Consider the following 22,919-nt stretch of genomic DNA (forward strand, 5'->3'; position numbering starts at 1 on the left):
TGGATGAATATGTGCACCATGAACTTGTGCAAGATTTCAATTTCCAAATGTAATCAACAGGCAGATTGGAACAGAATGAGTTAGATATTTCATTGTTCAGTTCATGCATGAGAAAATTTGATTTTTGAGAGGAAGACATAGGAGGTGTCTGAATTTGCTCAGCCCCTAACAAATATAGCATCTTTGGGACAAACAACAAATGTTGCATGAGAGTTAAGATAATTATTTACAGCACAGGGTGGGAAAAGGAACTTGAGTTAATTCAAGAATGCTAAGTGTGGTCATTTGAAAAGCAGAGATAATAATTGACGGGGCTGTTACAACACTTTGGCCCTGTATCAAAGAGGCCTGCTCTGTATTTTTGTGCTTGCTTTCTTTTCAGGTTTAAGGACTGAAATGGAGGTCCAAGTAAGGGCCTGTCCCTTTCCTTTCACAAATAAGATAAGGCTGTGATTATGCCAGTAGCCTCTTCTTTGCTGGAAGTGGGGGGAAAAAAACAGTGTTGCAGATAGAATAATCGAAAAGGCAGTTGACTTAGGAAGGATTATCAAGTGTATTTATGTATTTGTTATTAATCAGGCCTCTCGTTTCTTCTCCCCCCGGCTGCCTGGTTTTGATTGCTTCACCTTTTCTTTGTTTCCCTAAAGATGATAGGTAGGCAGAGAGAGATTAGATGTGATGTTGAACAGACAGCTATCCTAGTAGTGACTTGTGTTAGTTTGCTTTCTGAAGGACTAAAGCTTAGTATTAGGATATATTTCTTTTATGTTATATTAATTTCAATTGTTCCTATTACCCCCATCCAGTGTTCTAGCAGTAATACTCTTGGGTCTTTCCTATCCCAGCTCTGTGACTCTATCAATAGATATCATTGTGACATTACAGCCTCATGAGTCTAGTGGAAAGAAATTAAATTAGATTATTAGAAAATGAGATACTCATTTTTAATAAATTCTAACAAATGTAGAATTTTCCATGAATAAGAAAATTGACCTTAAAAAGTAAATTATTTGAGGCAATCTCATGAAATTAAATGAAGACTGCTTTTGTGGGGATAGGCCAGACATGTTGGATTTTAAGTCAGAACACCTGGGCTTAAACCCCAGCTCTGCTAAATATTCCCTGTCAGACTTTTAGCAAGCTGCCTAATTTCACTGGGCCTTGATTGCCTTATCTGAAAAATGGAGAGGTTAGGCTAAATTGATTGCCTGTCCTTCAGTTTCTAAATATATACACCTATAGGGGCGGCTAGGTGGCACAGTGAATAGAGAACTGGCCCTGGAGTCAGGAGAACCTGAGTTCAAATTTGGCCTCAGACACTTAACACTTACTAAGCTGTGTGACCTTGGGCAAGTCACTTAACCCCAATTGCCCTGCTTTCCCCCTCCAAAAAAAAATTATGTATGTATATATATATATATATATATATATATGTGTGTGTGTGTGTGTATGCATACAGACCTATAATCTTTTGGATTATCCTTTCATAGGAAAGAAGTCCAAATTTCAAGTATTTAAGTCTTACTGTCTACAAAATAACAAATTATCCTATAATTTATTAACAAATAATCCTGTGATAAGAGTAACATTATCTATAACATTACAGAAGAACTTAAACTGTGCTTGCTACCTGGAAACAAAACCTATTCAAAAGGAGCAGATTAGTTAAAATGGAGAGGAAACAGTAGCTTTGTATATTAAGATATAATGATAATGATAATAACTAACATTTGTATAGTGATTTAAGGTTTACAAAGCATTTACAAATATTGTCTCCTCCATCCTTACAATAACCTTGAGAAGTTCCATTATTATTCTCATCTTACAAGTGAAGGAACTGAGGCACAGCAAGTTTGCCCAGGGTCGTACAACAGCTAGTATCTGAGGCTAGATTTGAACTTAGGTCTTCCTGACTCCAAATGCAGCAGTCTATCCACTTCACCACATTGCTGCCATGTATATATATACTCATATGAGGAAATTACTCATATGAGAAAACCCAGAAATCACAGCAGGGAAAGCAGGGTGGAAAGCATTGGATAAAATTCAATTAAGGGACAAACAGAAGTGATTTTGTCATCAGAGTATCCTACAAAGCACCTGGCTGAAAGGGGAAATAGACAAGAAATGCAGGAAATAAAACATAAACCTAGTCCTGAGAAATGACAGTAATTAATGATAGGAAACTTTAATTGCCTAAGCATTTGATAGATCTCTCTCTGCCAAAAGTATATAATGCTAGTATAATATGCTAATAGTTTCTTAACTCACCTTAATAATACCTTATTTACTTTCAAAGAGTGGAAACACCAACAAAGGGAGATTTTATTCTAAATGTGATTCTGACATAAAGGGAGGAACTGGCTACTTGTAGCAATGATGAGAATCTTGGTGAGAAGTGACTGTTTCATTTTCGAACCTGCTTTTTAAAAAAGGGGAAGAACCTGCCTCTTTGTAGAGCCTGGATTTGTTGCTATATGGTTGAGACTTTATTTATGACTTCCCCTGTAGAATTGTAGCCCATAGTATCATACCTCTCTTTCCTCTAAATTCTTATATATTGTTTGACTGTCTAGACGTAAGAAAGTAATGGAGGAAATGTTAATAATGCAGATTGAACTTTAAAAAACTCTTATGATGGGGGCAGTTAGGTGGTGCAGTGGGTAGAGCACCAGTCCTGGAGGCAGGAGGACCTGAGTTCAAGTCCAGCCTCAGACAATTAACACACACACACACACATACACACACACACAAACTAGCCATGTGACCTTGGGCAAGTCACTTAACCCCAATTCCCTCCAAAAAAGCAAAAAATAAAATTCTTGTGAGCACACACACACACAGAGTGAGTCAGTTGTTAAACACCACTCTCATAGTCTCACTATATATTCTGTCCTAGGCAGACCACCCCTAACTACAGACCACCTGTTTGGTAAAAAGGGCCACATGTTAGGATGGATTATGATTAAATTGGAGACCAGACCAGGATACTTAAGAAGGTAAAGGTCAGACTACATGAGAATTGTTTGAAGACATTGGGGATATTTATTCTGAAGAAAAGAAAATGTAAAGGGGACCAATAGTTGTCTTCAAATATGTGGGTCTGTCATGTGGAAGAGAGATTAGCATTTGGAACTGTGAGTGGATAGTGCAGAGAGATATATTTCATTTAATGTAAAGAAAAAATTCCCTAACAGTTAGAACTGTCTAAAAGTTTAATGGACTGCCTTTAATGGGCTCTCTTTCATTGGAGATCTCCAAGCAAAGAGAGGATGATCCATACTTATTGGGTAAGTTGTAAAGAGGTTTCTCATTCAGTACAGATGAATTCAGGTACAGAGGCCAACCTCACTAGCCTAGAATTTGCATGTTGCATTATCTTCCTTTTGGGTTTTTTTTTGGAAAATCAGGACGTTTGCTGTTCTATAGTGTTACAGTACCTTTTCCATTCTTCATGGCCTAGCAATCATATCTGCTAAGTCTTTCAGTAACTGAAGAGGTAGCTCCTCTGGGCCAAGTGGCTTGAATCTGTCAAGAACGGCTAAGTAATCTCTTACTATCTCATTATTGTCTTAGGTATCCAACTCCCTATTAGCCATTTTGGTTCTGTCCTTTCCAACATGAAGGCCATTCTCTTTTTTTTCCACTTTTTGGAGGGGGGAAGGCAGGGCAATTGGGGTTAAGTGACTTGCCCAAGGTCACATGGCTAGTAAGTGTTAAGTGTCTGAGGTCACATTTGAACTCAGGTCCTCCTGACTCCAGGGCTGGTGCTCTTTTCACTGGGACATCTAGCCACCCCCAGGCCATTCTTTTTGACAGGTTAAATGGAAGCAAAATTAAAATGAAGCCCTTCTCTCTGTTCTTAATTGTTATCCTGTCCATTCTGAACTGCTTCCCTGTTCTTTGATTTCCCCCTTTTCCTTAATAAAAACTCAATTTTGTCATCCTTGGCTTTCTTTGAGAGCTGCTCATTTTGAGCCTTCTCAGTTCTGACACAGTTCTTTAAGTACCATACCATACTTTTGAATTCACCCTGTTAGCTACCCTCATTTCCATATTCTGTCCATATCCTTTTAAAAATCCAAGTTGGTTGGTGAATTCTCTATGCAGCCTTATCAGTCCCTTCAGACAACTCCTATTTTTCTTTTTCATCAAAACTGTTTCCCTTTATATCTTCATAATTTCCTTCTTGAGAGTTTCCCTTCCTGCACTGACTTCCCCTGTAAAATTGTAGTCCATAGTGTCCTACCTCTCCTTCCCCTGAACTCTTAGAAATCTGCTCTCTTAAAATCTAGGGTGTATGTGAGACCATGGCTATGTTTCCTCTCCTTCTCCACCACACAGTCTAGGATGGAGTAGTCACTTCCTAAACAGACAGTTACTTCCTGCTAAGAGTCATATCTAGAATAAGCTCCCTTTTTTATATTTCAGCTTTCAAGGGATATAATTGTCAATAAGGTAATCCAAGAAATGCTGTGAGAGATTCTGGGCTTATTCTTCCAACCAATACATGCTTTTAGCCGGTTACATATGCTAACTATATATTCCTTTCAGGGTCCTAGGGACACCCCTGAGGAGGAATGGGGTTCTTTCTAATGGTTTCTCCTCAAGCACCCTTTTCTGGGATATTGTCCCCAATGTCAATCACCAGCAAATACTGTCCCAGTATAATTTGTCAGTGCCAGTTAATATCTCTTCAATATCATCAGTTAGCACCCCAGTATCATTTTGAGCAGTGTACCATCAATTAACTTTTTGGAAGGGATATTTACTGAGAAGATATAGCAAGAGCAGAAGTATAAACACTCCCCCCCCCCCCCCCCCCCCCCCCCCCCGAACCAGGAGGCATGTTCTCTCCTCTACTAACTCAGTCAATACAGAGAATAGACTCAAAATGAAAAGTGTTCACCCCTCCAATTTCACTGTCAAATTCAACATAACATCTTGGGCTACCAAGCTGATCCACTTCTGGGCTTAAAGCCCCAGGACTATGTTGGTTTACTGAGTTGAGTGGCCTGGAAGCTCTGGTATGGACCCCCATATTACTAGTCCTTTGCCCTTCTGACTGCTCAAAATGTCACAGATCTTGTACCAAAGGAAAGAATACATTAACAAGAAGGTCACATCTCAGACACTATGATAAACTGGTTTCTTCACTAGAGAAATTGTAAATTTCATCACAGTAAAAATTTTTTAAAATTAATGAACCTGGTTTATCCTTCCCCCCACCTCCCAGGATTAAATGAGATACTACATTGCTGCTGAGACCTCTTCAAACTCTACCATTCTATGATTTTTCTATTCTGTGAAAATACATTTAAAACCATAAGCTGCTCTAGAAATGCGAAGTGGCATTATTCTTAGAGTTGTTAATATCAGCTAATTTCTGAGTGGCAGTGAAATTGATTCATTTTGCTTTTTCAGGTCATGATGCTAATTCAGAAACATCCTGTCCCCATCATTGCCAAAGTGAATGGTTTAGCCACTGCTGCAGGCTGTCAGCTGGTCGCAAGTTGTGACATTGCCCTGGCAAGTGAAAAATCTCATTTTGCAACTCCTGGTGTGAATGTTGGACTCTTCTGCTCCACTCCAGCAGTTGCCCTGGGGAGAGCAGTTCCTAAAAAGGTAAATCACTCCTTTGTTTGTTTGTTGTTGTTTTTGATTTTTGGAGGGGGGGAGGTAGGGCAACTGGGGTTAAGTGACTTGCCTAAGGTTACACAGCTAGTTTTCATGTTAAGTGTCTGAGGCCGCATTTGAACTCTGGTCCTCCTGACTCCAGGGCCAATACTCTATTCACTGTAAATCACTGAGTTTTTTCCACTTTTACTGTCCTTGGTAGATTATTTCAGAATTCACTTGACCATAGCCTCAGAAAATTGCTGATATTTGAGTGATTTTGCCTACAGCATAGCAGGAGTGGACATTATATGGGAACATGGCCTTTTTTGGAAAGTTACTAAGAAGTAGAGAATGTCCAGCTGCTTCCTCCTTGACATCCTCTTGTGCTGCTATGTAACAGGGTAGATTTGTGAAAAGTCACATGTATTCCAGTAAATTGGGGGATTTTTTTTTCCTATTGGGGGGAGGAACTTTTATTTGAAATAACAGATCTTACTTTCATACAACTCAATATCTGCCTATCAGATACAGTAGAACCCCTGTACAGTGCTAGTGTTTGGGGACAGCATTAGCACTCACATTTGATCAGACTTATTATAGTATATAGTTTTGTTTCAGGGGACTTGATTTGACTTATGATAGGACAACTCTATGAAATAAGAAGCCATGTTATAAAAGGGTTGCAGCACATCAGGTATGAAGACAAACCTCATCTTCAATTGCCTTTCTCCCTCAAACCCAGAATGCCTCCCAAAACCTTCCTTAGGGACAAGTTCTTCCATTTCCTCTGCTGAGCTTTGTGGTTCTACCATCATTAAGTCATATTTATTGAGCATCCTTACATAGGTTTCCAAAGTGTGTGATACCACCCTCTGTTAGGTGATGGGGGGGAGTAGCCTCAGGTGCATTTGGGGAGATGTTGAATAAAAATAAGGGGGCAATGGAAGCATAAGGAGAGAAGAGAAGAAAATTTTGAAAAATCATTTGTACATGTTTCATCAGTTGTATAACAGAGTTAAAGTCGTGGTGATTTCATTATTCTCCAAACAAACACACAAAATGCAAGTTATAACCAATCAGTGGTCAAGTCCGCCTACTGGTCTCAATAAGCAAGTCTTGGAAGGCAAGCATGTCGTGTGTTGTCGGGAAGTCCAGCATGCATCAGCAAGAATATGTGTGTGAAATGACTAGTTTACAATACCATACTATATGGTTATATGATGCAATATTGCATCACCAAAATTTCAACACAGGAAAAAAACACAAATTTACAATAAATTATTAAATTTAAGTTGTATAATTTTAAAATATTTATTTTTTTAAATGATGCAAATTTTAAAAAAAAACCTAAAGGGTTAAAGAAAGCAGATTTCCATGGGAGTGCTGAGTAATTTTTTTTAAGGACCAAATAAGCTTGGGAACCTCGGGTTTAGATGCGTAATCCTGTACCAAGGTACTACATTAAGAAATTTCCCTACTAGCTCTCTTCATACTGTAAACCTGTGAACTGCAGAAGTCCTTAACCTAAGCTCTTTGAAACTTATTCATAGGGGGCAAAGGGGAAAGAGGTGTAGGTGTGTAGACAGACAGAGAGATGATAGATAATGATAGATAGACAGATGGATAGATACTATATTTCAATATAATTAGTTTCCTTTGTAATTTTGTGTATTTAATTTTATGCATCTAAAAACATTGTTTTGAGAAGGTGTCCACAGGCCTCACTAGATTGACCACAACACACACAAAAAGGGCTAAGAACCCCTGCTGTTAAATGAGAGAGTGTCACATATAATATCTGTAAGGGAAAATCGACTATCTAGAATATATTAAAAAGTTGTACATGTGCCTGGGGCACAGAAAAAATGAGACCCAAGGGAAATCAAACCAGCCACACCGAGTAATTTTGTAAGGCCTGCCTGTCTTTTACATTGTCCTCTATTGGGCTTCGTTAGGGGTGTAAGTTTGGGGGAGAACCTAGATTTAAGCACACATACTTGCAGAGAAGTAGCTGCAAAGTAGATGATGACAGCATTGCTATTTTACCAGAAATGGTGATATAATAGTGATTCACTATAAAGATTCATAGAATTTGAAAGTTGGAATGAATAGAACCAGTGAGAATTCAGCAATTTGATAAAAACAAGGCTAAACGTTTGTTTTTTTACCTTTAGAATGGAAGTTCCTTGAGATCAGGGACTGTTTTAACTTTGCCTTAATATTCCCACTGGGCCTTGTACTTAATTAGTACTTAATAAATGTGTACTGAATGAATTCTATTTGGAAGAATAAATTAGATGTACTACACTTTGTACATTTACTTTGATGTAAAGTATATGTTAAAATGCATTAGAAGTTGATTATAAAATATTACTCATTATTATTTAGACTAGGGGATCAAATTGTGACACCTACATAGAGTAAAAGGCAGATATAATACAATGCATTTAGAAGATGGGTATTAGTCACATAGTCTGAGTCCCTGGCATTTGAAAGCAGTACCAAGGTCATTCACTTTAAATCATTAATAAAACACCACCCACGGTTTTATATCTTTTTCCATTCTTTCTCTGTGCCAAATTTGAAATCAAAACTTCTTTTAGTGAAAGATCTGTTAGACACTTGAACACTGCTTTATCTTTGTTAACTTATAAATTGTTTCTTGAAAAGGAAAAAGAAAACAGAAATGGGGGAGGAACAAAATCTCAATGTGAAAAAATAGAATAGGCCTCTCATTCCAAAGAAGCCAGCAGATCTGAAGCGTTATCAACAACAACGAACACACCCACATCCACTCCGTATTCTTGTGCAGTAAGACCATAGGATAAAAGGGATGCTATGGAAACCACAGTGGCCTACCATCTAAGCACTGACCCTGTCCAGCTGTTGTTGATTGAAATGGAATTTGGGACAAGGGTAATGTTTGTATTGCCTTTCTCAAAGTCCTATCTGTATCAGTACTGGTTGGACTCCCTCTAGGCCCCCATGGTATTTGGGTTAGCTACAGTATTTTTTATATTTTTTAATTTAGGGAACCTATCTTTTCTAATTAACAGGCTAGACCAGTGGTATCAAACTCAAAATAGGAACAGTTCCTTGGGGGCATTACATTGACTTGGAAAACCACAAATTAGCATTTTCTGTGTTTTATTGTATTTTTGTTGTTGTTAAATATTTTCCAGTTACATTTTAATCTGGTTCAGGCCATGTTCTGGAGTGTTGTGGACCATATCTATCCCGAGCTGTGAATTTGACACCTCTGATCTAGACAGTATTTTAAAGTGAAGAAAAAGCGACTTCATTAAACATTTTATTTAATTCTGTATTGCTTTTTCCTCCACCAGGAATGGAAAGCTTAACTTACAATATTAGATTAATACTAACGAGCCAAAATGAAGGTACTGATTAAAGGAAACGCAGTAAAAGCCTTCCTTAATTCTAGTGCCTTCCCTCTGTTACTTCCTGTTTATCCTGGATATGGCTTGCTTGGTATATATTAGTTTACATGTTGTCTTCTCCATCAGATTGTGAGCTCCTTGAGGGCGGGGACTGTCTTTTGAGCCTTTTTGTATCCCCCGAGCTTAGCACATAGGCACTTAACAAATGTTTATTGATTAATTGATTGAAACATAAAGAATATTAGAATGTAAGGTCTTTTTCCTTTTTCTGAATTGTCTGACTGTCAACTGGACCCATTTCCCTGCAGTAATAATTAGGTCCACATATTTAGAAAAAGGGATCCACAAAAAATTCAAAACCTGATCAGAAAGCATCTCTTGGTGTTTATAATTCGGTGGAGCAGACATTCATCAGGGCATACTTACTACATCTAAGCTGCACTAGAAAGCAAGTTGCTGCCACCTTCATGCTGTTCAGTACAATATATGCAAGTCACCAGTGCCCTCTACTGCCCAGAAAGGCAAACCCACTCAGCAGCACAGGAGAGGGCAGGACCAGGGTACAGTTTAAATGCCGGAAACTTGAACAGCTGGAGTTCAAGTTCAAGTTCAGACTGACCCCTCCTGGAGACATGAAGCATCAGAAAGTGTTTTTCTTATTCATTATTTTGCTCAGTAATTCATTTTCATAGCCTTCCTGAGAAAATGACCATGGCTGGCCTCAACTACAACCCACACAAAAATAGGGGTGAGTCATTTGCAGTTAAAAGGCTTTTTGTTCGAGGAATTAGAGAAAACACTCTGGGTCTCAGCTTCTGACCCAATCCCTGTTTGAACCTAAGTTGGCAGCAGAGAGAACTAATTGGAAAATTGTAGACTCGCCTTCCCCAAGCCATTCATTCACCAGGGATAAAAATTATTTTCTTCTATCCTTCTGAACTTTTTATCTATAAGGCCTGTTTCTCCAATGTCATCTGGTATTTTTAAAAAATAATAATTAAAATAAATATAGTGCTTTAAGGTTTGCAATTTGATCTTATTACCTCATTTGATCCTCATATCCACCCCTTTTAGGTAAGTGCTATTATTATCTCCATTTCACAGGCGAGGAAACTAAGGCTAAGAGAATAAATAACTTGCCCCAGGTCACATAGCCAGTGTCTCAGGCCAGCTTAGAACATAGTTCTTCCTGATTCCAACTCTGGCATTCTAATCACTACATCACCTAGCTGCCACTGTTGCCATTGCCAACTTTCAAAGATGTCAGAATCCATTTTTTTAGATCCAGTCCTTGGATTTCATTTTAGTCATTTTTTCAGTAATGTGCCTATTCTTCATGACCCCATTTGGAGTTTTCTTAGCAAAGATCCTAAAGTGGTTTGCCATTTCCTCCTCCAGTTTCTGTTATAGATGAGAAAACTAAGGTTAAGGACCTGCCCAGGGTCACAAGGTAGTAAGTGTCTGGGGCCGGATTTAAACTCAAGAAGATGTCTTCCTGGGGCAGCCAGGTAGCACAGTGAGTAAGAGCACCAGCCCCAGAGTCAGGATGACCTGGGGGATCAAATCCAGACTCAGATACTTAGCACCTACCCAGAAATAACTGGCCATGTAACCTTGAGCAAGTTACTTAACCCCAATTGCTTTTAAAAAAAAAAAAAAAAGACGTCTTTCTAATGACAAATGTTGGAGGGGTTTTATTTTGGTCTGTGTTTTCTTTTAAAACACGACTAATATGAAGTATGTTTTGCATAACTACACATGTATAACCTATATCAAATTGTTTGCCTTCTTCATGAGGGGGGTAAGGAAGGAGGGAAGTTTGAAATTGAGAATTTCAAACTCAGTTTTAAAAAACAAATGTTGAAAATTTTTTTTACATGTAATTGGGGGAAAATAATATACTGAATTTTTAAAAGGAAGATTATCTTCCTGACTCCAGGCCTGGCACTCTATTTATTGTGCCACCTAGCTGCCCTTGAGAAATTTCAAGGAGGTAGCTCCCTACACAAATGCATACTGACAACTGTTTCTGTAACATACAGTCTTTAGAGAGTAACCTGGAATCCTGGAAGGGAAGGAAACATACATTTATTAAATACCTATTATGTACCTGGAACTGTGCTAAACACATATAAATATCTCATTTGATCTATACAAGAACCCTGGGAAGTAGAAGCTATTATCTCCATTTTATAGTTGAGGAAACTGAGGCAGACAGAGGTTAAGTGACTTACCCAGGGTCACACAACTCCTAAGTGTCTGAGATCACATTTGAATTCAAGTCTATCCTGACTCCAGGCCCAGCACTCTGTATAAACACTGTGCCACCTAGCAACCTGCAGCTACATTGACCTTCCTAAGGCACAGGCATAATCATGTCACTCCTCCATTCAAAATCCTTCTGTGATTTCTTGTCGTCTCCAGGCTAAGGGATTTGCCCAGAGTCACATAGCTAGTGTGTGTCAGAGGAGAGATTTGAACCCAAGTATTCCTGACTCCAGGGCCAGCTCTCTGTCTACTCTGCCACACTCTCTCATTAGTTAGTGGGCCAGGGTCATTCTCAGTTGCTCAAATGGATCAGATCTTATCACTAAAGAGGGTCCCTTCAGTGATACAGATTGCAATCCATCCATGGATACGTTACCTCAGGGTTACCCAACATGCTGGTGGCCTTCCTTACTTCTAACACGAAGGAAGTTCCGATGGAACATTTGGTCATTTCTTGTCCTTGTGTGAATTAGCCCATCTTCCCTTGCTATCCTAAAGTTCCGTGTTGAAATCTTTGATTCCTGCTCTCCTTCAGAGTTTGTCATTGGTTATGTTCTATAGCCCATCATGAGCTTTTGCACTGCCCTTTGAGTGATACTCATTTTTAATTCTTCAGGGACTGGTACATTCCATGCCCTGTTATCACATAGTAACATGATCACAAGATGGACCTTTACATTAATACAACTTTGTAGTTTCTTGAAGAGAACTGAACCTACCCTATTACTGTTCTGCTCTGGGCCCAGCTGGTGCCGGAAGATCAAGTGAAATAAAACATTTAAAGTACTTAGCACAGCACCTGGAACATAGTAGGTTCTTAATAAATGTTTACTCTTTTCCCTATTGCTACCATCTTCCCTCTGCTGATTATCTCCAATTTATCTTGTATATTTCTCCTTGGTACATAGTTGTTTGCATGTTGTTTCCCACAACTCCGTGAGAAAAGGGACTGTCTTTTTGCCTTCTTTGTATTCCCAGAACTTATCACAGTGCCTAGGACAGAGTCAGCATTTGATAAATGCTTGTTGACTGGCTGTCTGTTGCATCTTCCCCAGATATATGTGTGTATAGACAAATAGACTGAGATAGATAGATATGGATAGATAGATTAATACACACACATGTGTATATACATATACATATACACAAGCTATATACATTGTCCATCCAAGCATATGATGTAATCTGCACAAAAGACATTCTTTATCTACTTATTCTTTTCTGTGGGGATGCTTAGGCCAAACTTCTTTAGTATCTCCCTGTCTATGCTCTTGATATGTTACATATTAGCCCTTTGACACCCTCACAATTGTGAGGCCTCCTGCAAGAATCTTCTCTATAGCTTTACCTCTCCTGCTGCTCAAGGAGCTGGACACCATCATGAATTGACACTATAACCATCAGAACCAGAAAGTTCATGACAAACAGACTTCTTCAGCATAAACAGATGATTATAGATGTCCTTCATCCTGGAAAGGCCACAGTGTCCAAGACTGAAATTCAAGGAAAACTGACCAAGATGTCCAAGACAACTCCAGACGTCATTTTTGTCTGGATTCACAACCCATTTTGGTGGTGGCAAAACAACAGGCTTTGGCATGATTTATGATTCCCTTGACTATGCAAAGAAAAATGAACCAAAGCACAGACTTGCAAGGCATGGCCTATATGAGAAGAAAAAGACATCAAGAAAGCAGCAAAAGGAAAAGGATGAAGAAAGTCAGGGGTATTGCAAAGGCAAATGTCAGTGCTGGCAAAAAGAAAGAATAAAAGGCACTATGGATTATGCTTATCCATGAAGATAATTTTTCACCAGAGCATAAACTACGTAAAACTTCAGCAACAACAACAAAAAAGAATCTCCCCTATATGTCCATGGTTCAGTCTGGCTGTTTTTTCTTCTCTTTATTCTATCCAGTGCAACTTCTGCCTCCTCTATGAGCACATCTGGGACTGTGATGTTAGGGAGCAAGGGTGGTGATTCTTCTGTTCTTGATAGAGAAGTCTTTTATAATGAGTTTTACAAAAGCTTTTCCATTTTTCTTCTGTTGTCCTCCTGCCATTTTCATCCTTAAATGCCCTTGGGATGACTTTGCTTAGTTAGATTCGCTTGCCAAGCTTTCTTTAAACTTGTTTTACTGTCCACTGTTTTTCTCAGCTTTGGGAGACAATACCACTCATAATCATCCATCATTCTTCTTCATAAGATTTTACAAACAAGTTTATATTCTAACCCAGTGTTGCCTTTGGCAGTCATCCCTCTCTTTTTGGCAAATAAGTTTGATGTTTTATTGACTGAGGCACTCCCTGGGAAGGAAGTATCCTTGTTTGTGGTAATGAATTTACATTGGTTAAACTTCTGAATGAAATTATTATAATCAGTGTCAGGGTCATTTCTATTGTCCATTTCCCATTTTTGATTGTTTTGTTTAGATGGTAGATGTAAACTTGTGGGTTAAACAGGAGCCTGACACTTTTTTATATCATGAGCACTTTCTTCACTAAAAGAATTGGGAGGCACTAGATGTGACAAGCACCAAGTAACAGTCTGAAAAATGAAATAGTAAAAGAAAAAAAAGGAAGAATAATGAGGAAAAAATATAGGGCCTACATCATAAGAGAAGGGACACATACCATCCTACCTGTATCCCAAGCATATTAGCCTCTGAAGTATAACTGTCTTGCTCATAAGTTCCACCAAAATTGGTATTAGTTGACTTTCTCCTTGGGGTGGATGCACTGTATACCAGAAAGCAGAGAGCAGTGAAGGGTCCCCCCGCCTCCTCCCACACATAACAGCACACAGACCTGGTCTTAGAATGTACTCCATTTTTATATTTTTAGAATTCTGAACTTTAACAAACAAGCACAAACTACAACAAACAGAAGCAAACCACAGTAGTCATATTCCAAAATGCTTCTCTTTCTACCCCTCCATTCCATCACCTTTTTGTCAGAAGGCAGATAACATGCTTCCACTTGAGACATGGTTGGCCATTGAACCAATGAGTTCTTGTGTCTTTCAAAGTTGTGTTTTCTTCATAGTGTTGTTGCCCTTGTGTAAATTGGTTTCCTGTCTCTACTCACTTCACTCTGTATCAGTACATATTACCCAGGATTCTCTGAAATTGTTTCTTTTGTCATTTCTCATGGTACAACAATATTCCATGACATGCAATAAATCTAATCCATTCTAATAAACATTTATTAAGCACCTACAATGTGCCAGAAACAGGGCTAAGCACTGAGGATACAATTATTTAAAAAAAATTTTTTTTACTACTCTCAAGAAGCTTACAACCTAATGAGGTGAGGGGGCACCACAGCACACAGAAAGAGGCAGGAAAGGGTGGGACAAAAGACCAGGAATACCTTGTTTTGAAGAGTTGAAACCAGACAGAGAAGCAGATGCAGAGTAGAGCAAACTGAAAAGTCCAGTTTCTGTCCTCTATAAAGGAAGACATTGGGAGGAGTTTGGTTCTCTACCCTCTAGCCCTCCAATCTGAAGGAAGAAGGCGCTGAGGGAGGTGTTATCAGTTAAGGCATGCTGATCAGATTAGAGGTAATGAGCTTAACTTGGGTAAGGCATCTTGTTTCTTGGAGTAGATAGTAGGCCTAGCAGCAGATGATGAGTAGATTGAAGACTGCATTCGTAGACAAAAATTTGTTTGATCATTCCATAATTGACAGGTTAAGATTCCAGCCCTTTAGGGTTTTGTTTTGTTTTGTTTTTCCCCCTTTAATCCTCCCTTTAGGATCAAAGTTCCTTCTGCTTTCAAAGCAAAAAATGTCCCTCCTGGCTATTTTCCTATAGCTGTTTGTTTTCCCATCTAGTTTATACCAAATTCTATGTGTGTATGTATGTGTGTGTATGTATATTCAACTCTCCTTCCAGTTCATATAAAGTAAGATTCCTCTAATGCCTGCTCCTCTCATCCCTTTCTCCATGTTTATATACTTTTTCTTATATACCCCAGTTATAAAAATAGCAAGTTCTACCTCTTTCTGTCTCTTTTCTATACTATTATATTCTTTTTACCTTCTTTTTTCTTTTCCATCTTAAAACCCACAGAATAGAACCAATCCACTCCCCTTGTTCTTCTGTTTTTCTTATTTAACTTCCTCAATACTTTTTTTTTTAAGACATTATGGTTCTGGGCCAGCTGTACCATGGATAAAATAACCATCCCAGAGTCAGAAAGAAGAAAGACTCATCTTCCTGAGTTCAAATCTAAACAGCTAACCCTAACCCTAATCCCCATTTTCCTCTGTTTATCCTTCTCTCTCTTTTTATACTATTCCTCCTCAAAAGTCTTTCTTGCTTCTGATCATTGCCTCCCTTAATCTACCTTCCTCCTTTTCTCCCCCTTCTCAGATCTCTTATCCCCTTCCTCTCCTATCCCCCTATTGGATAAGATAGATTTCTATACCCAACTGAGTGTGTATGTATACTCTTCCCTCTATGAACCAATTCCAATGAGGTTACCACCACCCTCTCATTTCCCCTTCCACTATAAAAGCTCTTCCTTTTATGCCTCCTTTATGTGAGAAAATTTTCCCCATTCTACCTCTTTCTTCCCCCATCTCTCAGTATATCCCTCATTCTCACCCCTACATTATTTTTTTGGACACCATCCCAACATAATCCACTCGCACCCATCCCCTCTGTCTATGCAGAACCCTTCTAACTGCTGTAATAATGATAGAGTTCTTGGGAGTTACAGGTACCATCTTCCCATACAGGAGTGTAAATAGTTTAACTCCATTCAGTCCCTTATGATTACACTTACCTTTTTATGCTTCTCTTAGGTCTTCTGCTTGAGTGTAATATTTTCTGTTCAGTTCTGGTCTTCTCACCAGGAATGCTTGTATGTCCTCTATTTCATTAAATATCCATTTTTCCCCTGAATTATTATACTCAGTTTTGCTAGTAAGTTATTTTTGGTTATAATCCTAGTTCCTTTGTCCTTCAGAATATCATATCCCAAGCCCTCCACTCCTTTAATGTGTAAACTGCTATATCATGTATGATCCTGACTGTGGCTCCATGATATTTGAATTGTTTCTTTCTAGCTACTTAAGGTATTTTCCCTTTGACCTAGGAGGTGTGGAATTTGGCTATAATATTCCTGGGAGTTTTCTTTTGGGGATCTCTTTCACAAGATGATCAGTGGATTCTTCCAATTTCAATTTTACCCTCTGGATCTAAGATAGAGAAGTTTTCCTTGATAATTTTTTTGAAATGTGGATGTCTAGGCTCCTTTTTAATCATGGTCTTCAGGTAATCTAATACTTTTTTATGGTGCAATTTTAAATAGATTGTATTCTCCAGGATAAGAACTTGTTTACAGTACTGATAAAGTGCACTGTTACTTAGTTCTCTCCCTTCAAGTATTCAGAATGCCCAGATTTACACAGTAGATTAAATGTTACTTTTAAACTACTACTGCAGTTTAAAATTTGAGTCCTTCAGTTTTTGGAAGGCTGTGTGGAATGCTATTTCTTCTGGTGCATTTATTCAACCCTTCAAGTGTCCAGAAGAAGCACCTCCAGATGGGGCTGCTCCACCCCTTGGGAACCCACCAGGCATGCCCCCTGCACTCTGGTAGAACTTAGTATTGGTGGGGTTGCAGACCTTTTCCAATTCTTTCTGCTGATGTTCGAATTCTTCCTTCTCAGCAGTCTGGTTCTTATCTGGCAAGTTGATTATTTTGTTACACTTGTCAAGGATCTTCTGTTTGTCTTCACCAATTTTGCCTTGTAGTTTTTCATCCCTTATGGTAGCCTTCATGTTGAAAGCATAAGATTCAAGAGAATTCTTGGAAAACATCTTATCTCTCTTCTTCTCATCCTCAGCCTTGTATTTCTCAGCCTCCTAGACCATATGTTCAATGTCTTCTTTGCTCAGACAATCTTTGTCATTGGTGATGGTAATCTTGTTCTCCTTGCCTGTGCTCTTATCCACAGCAGAAACATTGAGGATGCCATTTGCATCAATGTCAAATGTTATTTCATTAGTAATTCATGAGGAACATCCCTGGGTGCTGGGGGGATTCCTGTGAGCTCAGACTGGCCAAGCAGGTTGTCATTGTTCTCTCACCTTCATAACCTGAATAAGCACACTAGACTAGTTGTCTGAATAGGTGGTAAAGATCTGTGTCTGCTTGATGAGGATGGTGGTATTACATTTGATCAGAACTGTCATAACTCCACCAGCAGTTTGAATTCCAAGGGAAAGAGGAGTGACATCTAACCGTAGCAAGTCCTGCATGTTCTCAGTTTATCTCCGGACAGAATGGTAGACTGGATAGTCGTACCTTATGCAACAGCCTCATCATGACTGATACTGTTGTCGAACTCCTTGCCATTGAAGAAGTCTTGCAGAAGCTTTTGGAATTGGGGTATGTGAGTGGAATTACCCACCAGGATATTGTCATGATTCTGTGATTTATCTAACTTGGCATCTCCTAAGGCCTTTTCCATAGGGTCCAATGTGCCACAGAAGAGATCAGCACTCAGCTCTTTGAAACAGGCTCAGGTCATTGAGGTAAAGAAATTGATGCTTTCCTAGAGGGAGGCAATCTTGATACTGGCCTGGATACTGGAAGAGAGGATATACTTTGTACTTTACAAGTAGTGTGTAGATGGCAAACAGCCCTTTTGTTCTCACTGATGTCCTTCTTGTGCTTTCACTTGAACCAGGCAACGAAATGGTTAACCATGTGGTTGTCAAAGTCCTCCCCACCCAAGTGGGTGTCCCCAACTGCTAATCCAAATTATCTCTCTTCAGTCTTCCAGGTCACTTTTTTTCCCAATGAGATACTTCACATTTTTTTTCATTTGTTTGACTTTGTTTTATTGATTCTTGCTTTCTCATGGAGTCATGAGCTTCAATTTGATCCAATTCTGATTTTCAAGGAGTTATTTCTTCACTGAAATTTTGTGCCTCTTTTACCATTAGGCCAATTCTGTTTTTTAAGGTAAAATTTTCTTCAGTATATTTTTTGTGCCTCTTTTACCAAGCTGTTAATTCTCTTTTCATGATTATCTTGCATCACTCTCATATTTTTCCCAATTTTTCCTTTACCACACATCTCTTTCTTAAACTCTTCCAGAAATTCTTGTCCACCTTGGACCCAAATTAACATTTTTCTTTGAGGCTTTGCTTGTAGCTGTTTTCACATTGTTGTCTTCTTCTAAGCTTATGTCTTGGTCTTTCCTTCCATAGTAGCTTCTTTTTGTTGTTGTTGTTTTCTCATTTTCCCAGTCTTTGAACTTTATATTAAAATTGGGCTCTATTCACCTGGGGCTGAGGGAACAATGTGCCAAGCTTTAGCTTTTTCACCCTGCTATTTTCAGAGCTAGGTTGGGAAGGGGCGGAGTCTGCAAGTTTTTGGTCATTCCAAGATGTATCACTGCTCTTCTGGTCTGCATTATTATCCTTATCAAGACAGGTCCTTTTTCCCCTGCAGCCATAAGTACTAATGTTCCTCTTGCCCTTGGAACTGTGACCAGGTCCCCTGCTCTCCTGCAACCACAAGGGTTAGCACTCCTGGTGGCCCAGAATCAGGGCTCCTCCTCCCTTATGACCAATCACAAGTGCTCCTTTCTGTCCTAGAATGGGACCCAGAAATGTTTATGGACAATAGAGTTGCCTAACAGCACCAGCTATACCCAATGCCAACAAAGGGTCCCCTGTAATCTCTTTCTGACTAATTGTCTGACCCCCCCCTTAATGTCTCTGGGCGGAGAGCTCCCGAAGCTGCTGCTGCTGCTGCTGCTATTGCAGTTGTCTCCAAGGCCCACTGCTGGTACTCCTGCCATACTCTTGGCTGGCCCCAACCCTGGTGTCACAGATCTTTTCTGCCAACCTCCTAGGTTGTTTAGGCTGGATAAATGTCTCCTTCAGACCTTTAGTTGGCTCTGCCACTCCAGAATCTGATTTGAGGCATTTTTAAAAAGTTGTTTGGAGGGGAATGTTGAGAGAGTTCAGCTGGGTTACTAGCTATACTCTGGACATCCTGGCTCTACCCATGACAATTCTTCCTGTCCCATTCATTCTTCAATACTTGTGACCAGTCAATGCCTATGTTAATGAGTTTCAGATAGTGCCTTTAGTGGGGGGAAAGAGGAGGAAGCAAAAGAAGGTATATTAAGAACAGGAAAGCCAAGGTCAACTGAGCATTCAGGTGAGTGTGTCCTCATTTGGTACCAAAGAGAAGCAAAGTATAAATTTAACTTAAACTTGATCTGATAGAATAGAGTGAAGGGGATCAATTTCTTCCCCTTTTCTCTTAAGTGCTGATGTTTAGGGTAGTAAAAACCTGACAACTTGACATCCTTGATTATCCCTAATATTGCCCCTAGGTATTTATGGGTTCTGGCGTTCTGGGCTGGGCTGCCATTCTCTACTTAAGCTATTTAGACAATGAATGAAGCATTGGTTAAGCTCTTACTAAATGCAAAGTGGGCAGCTTTGGTATTATCCTCCATTACTTACTCTCTCTTTCACCCATATCCATTTTTTTTGCCATGGCCTGTCAGTTTTACCTTGGTCACATCTCTTAAGAGGGCAGCTAGGTAGTATGGTGGATAAAGTGCTGGACCTAGAATTAGGAAGATTAATCTTCCTAAATTCGAATCTGACCTCAGATGTGACCCTGAGCAAGTCACTTAGCCCTATTTGTCTTAGTTTCCTCCTCTGTAAAATGAGCTGGAGAAGGAAATGGCAGACCACTAAAGAGTCTGACATAAATTAAAAGACTGAACCACAAATAATATATGCAAAGTATTGTGCTAATCAGATATGATGAAAGGAAGACCCAGAGACATAGAGACAGGAATATCGAAAGCCAGACCCAGCCTTAGAAACTGGGTCCAGGCCTAGTCCATGGATGTCCTAGTCTCAGCAATGAACATTAATCCCATTAAAGAACTTTTCTTCATCTTCTAGCCTGAAGGGAAGATGGAGATGTGCCAGGCTAGAAGAAATTGCACATAGCTTAGCTCTCTCCTCTGTGTCCATTTTTATTTTCCAGTTGGCAGAGAAGCCTCATATATAAACTGACTTTCTAACACAGAGATATGTGCATAGTCACAACCTCCAACAGACCTGTTCTAGGCTTGCTATTGATTGAAATATGCTCATTAGTTGCTAATAAGGAAACCATTGAAACAGCTTTTTCCTGGCTCAGCTTCTCCCCTACCTTTCATTCCCTGACTAGCTCATGTTTTTTAAAAGCTGGTTGTCCTTTCAATATGTTGATTCTTGAAATGCCCAAGGGGTATCCAGACAGATTACAAAATGAGAGCCAATAAAATGTGGTAGCTAAACATAAATCAATCAATGACTCAACAAGCATTTAATAAGGAGTTGCTATGTGCCAGGTACTGGCTAAGTATGAACAAAAATGGGGCAAAAACAGCCCCTGTTCTCAAGAACCATTCGTGGCAATGAGGAGACAAAGCATATGAGGGCAGTGGTGGTCAAAGAGAGAAGTTTGGGTGTGGGGAGTCATGGGGATGGTGAATGTGGCCATCAAAGGGACACAGAGGATTGGACTAGATGGCTCCTAAATTTCCTTTGAGCTCCAGAGTTATGATCTTATGGTCTTATGATAATGTTATCGGCCATTATCATGAGGAAATGTTGCCTTCTGTCCAACCCAAGTGCATCACTCTATTGTTAACCCCATTGCTCTTATTCTGAGGGAGGAAGGGGGGGGAGGGAAGAAGGATGTATGAAGCATCTACTGTGTGCCAGACACTGTGCTAAGGTTAAGCACTTTATAAACATTACCTCCTCCATCTTCACAACTTGATGAGATAGCTGCTATTGTGAGCTCCATTTTTCAGTTGAAAAAACAGGCTGACAGCTATTGAGTCAGAGTCAATAAATGTTTATTAAGTGCCTACTCCTACGTGCCAGGAACTGCCCTAAGAGCCAAGAATTCAAAGAAAAGCATAAAACAGTCTCTGACCTCAAGGAGCTCCCAATCTAAGGGGGGAAGACAACGAACAAAAAGTGTTAAGGGGCATGATGAAGTCCTGCAGCCAGAAAAGGAGATGATCAGAGGCGCTAAGAATTTCAGAGTTGATTTCATCTGGCAGAATTATGTGTTTTGGGGGGTCATGTCCAGGAAAGCAGCTAGGTGGGAAGTGATGAGGTGGACTGCCAGAGAACCCTTCTTATATGGTGGAGGAGTAAGGGGATCTTCAAAATCCACCCTCCATTCTCTCCAATCAGAGGGAGGGAGGAACCCCAGGAGCAGGGATTGCGGAGGAGGTGGGAGTTTCAGAGTTGATTTTATTTTGCAGAATAATGAATTTCTGGAGATCATGAAGTCTCAGGAAAACAGTTAGGAAGGAAATGATGAGTGATTTACCCAGGGTTACATAGCTAATAAGTCTGAAGCAGAATATTAATTCAGGTCTTCCTGACTCCAGATACAAGAACCTATCCCTTATGCCACCCAGCTGCCTCTCATACAGAGATCATTTGTGCAGAGAGATAGGATGGAGTAATGGGTAGAGAGTTGACCCCAGAACCAGAAAGAGCTACCTAGATTCAGGGCCTGTCTCTGACTCATACAGGCTTTGTGGTGCTGGGCAAATCACAAACCTCTCAGGACTCTAAGCAACTAAAACTATAAATTGCAGAGAGGCCAGCCTAGATTTGCAAAGGGGGTCTCTAGATTTGCAAAGGGGGTCTCCTCATCCAGGAGTTCCCTATACTAATGAAATTACAGGTCTAGTCTATCCATTCTTTTATTACATGGGGCATTTCTTCATATGTGGGCTTGGGGGGGGCAGAGAATCTATAGCTGTTAGTTACTCTATGAGTCAGTACCCATTTTTTTTCACCAAACAAAAAACAAACAAATAAAAAAATTAGTTCAAATAAGAAGTCATTCAAGCATATAGCATACTAATTAATGTGGTAACAAAAGATCTTCCTCTCCCCCTCCCCATTGTATACAGGTAGGCACCACTCTCCTACAAGGTGAGGGAGGCAGGGAGAATTCACATGCAGAAAATATATGTGACAAGAAAAACACATGGAAAGCACACATATCCAGAGCTTCTGTGGTCAGGACATATTCTTGGAAGGCACACACACATATAGGGTCATATGTGGGACAACTCACACCTCTGAAGTAGCTGTTGTCTGTCCTCTGGTGCTGTTATCAGAGAGCTCTCTGAGGGGTGTCATGTATATATCCATTGTCATATCATCTGTTCTGGATACCCTTCCTCATCTTGGGCTTCAGTAAGCTAACTTCTTCAAGGCCAGTTTCTGCTCTGTTATCATCAGCCAGGATGTAATGACTGAAAAGCCTCTCCCTGACTATAGTTCCTTTATCGTATAGTTGAGGTCTTTGAGCCACCACATCCATCTAGACAGCCAACTGAAGCCAGCAGAATGCCCCCAGCTAAGACTAAAGACTATGCTTTTATTTATTTGGAGAGGAAATCAGGGTTATATGACTTGCCCAGGGTCACATAACTAGTAAATGTCAGGTGTCTGAGGCTGGATTTGAAATTGGGTGCTCCTGACCCCAGAGCCAGTGTTCTATCCACTGCTTCCCCTAGCTGCTCCAAAACTATTCTTTCAATTGTATCTGGTGCTGATTC

General features: G+C 39.7%; 1 protein-coding gene across 3 annotated transcripts in view; it reads left to right on the forward strand.

The window, feature by feature from the left end:
• Positions 1 to 22,919, forward strand: part of LOC138175834 (enoyl-CoA hydratase domain-containing protein 3, mitochondrial-like) — a 132,845-nt gene that overhangs the window by 101,795 nt on the left and 8,131 nt on the right. For all 3 annotated transcript variants that reach the window (XM_069106391.1, XM_069106389.1, XM_069106388.1), the window contains one exon: positions 5,425 to 5,625. In XM_069106391.1, the coding sequence (XP_068962492.1) occupies positions 5,425 to 5,625 (201 nt within the window). The remainder of the gene's footprint in view (positions 1 to 5,424; positions 5,626 to 22,919) is intronic.

The sequence above is a fragment of the Petaurus breviceps genome, unplaced genomic scaffold, assembly GCF_028583685.1.
Source record: "Petaurus breviceps papuanus isolate PSGF00001 unplaced genomic scaffold, PetGlider_PUasm1.0 79, whole genome shotgun sequence".
In the NCBI taxonomy this organism is placed as follows: Eukaryota; Metazoa; Chordata; class Mammalia; order Diprotodontia; family Petauridae; genus Petaurus; species Petaurus breviceps.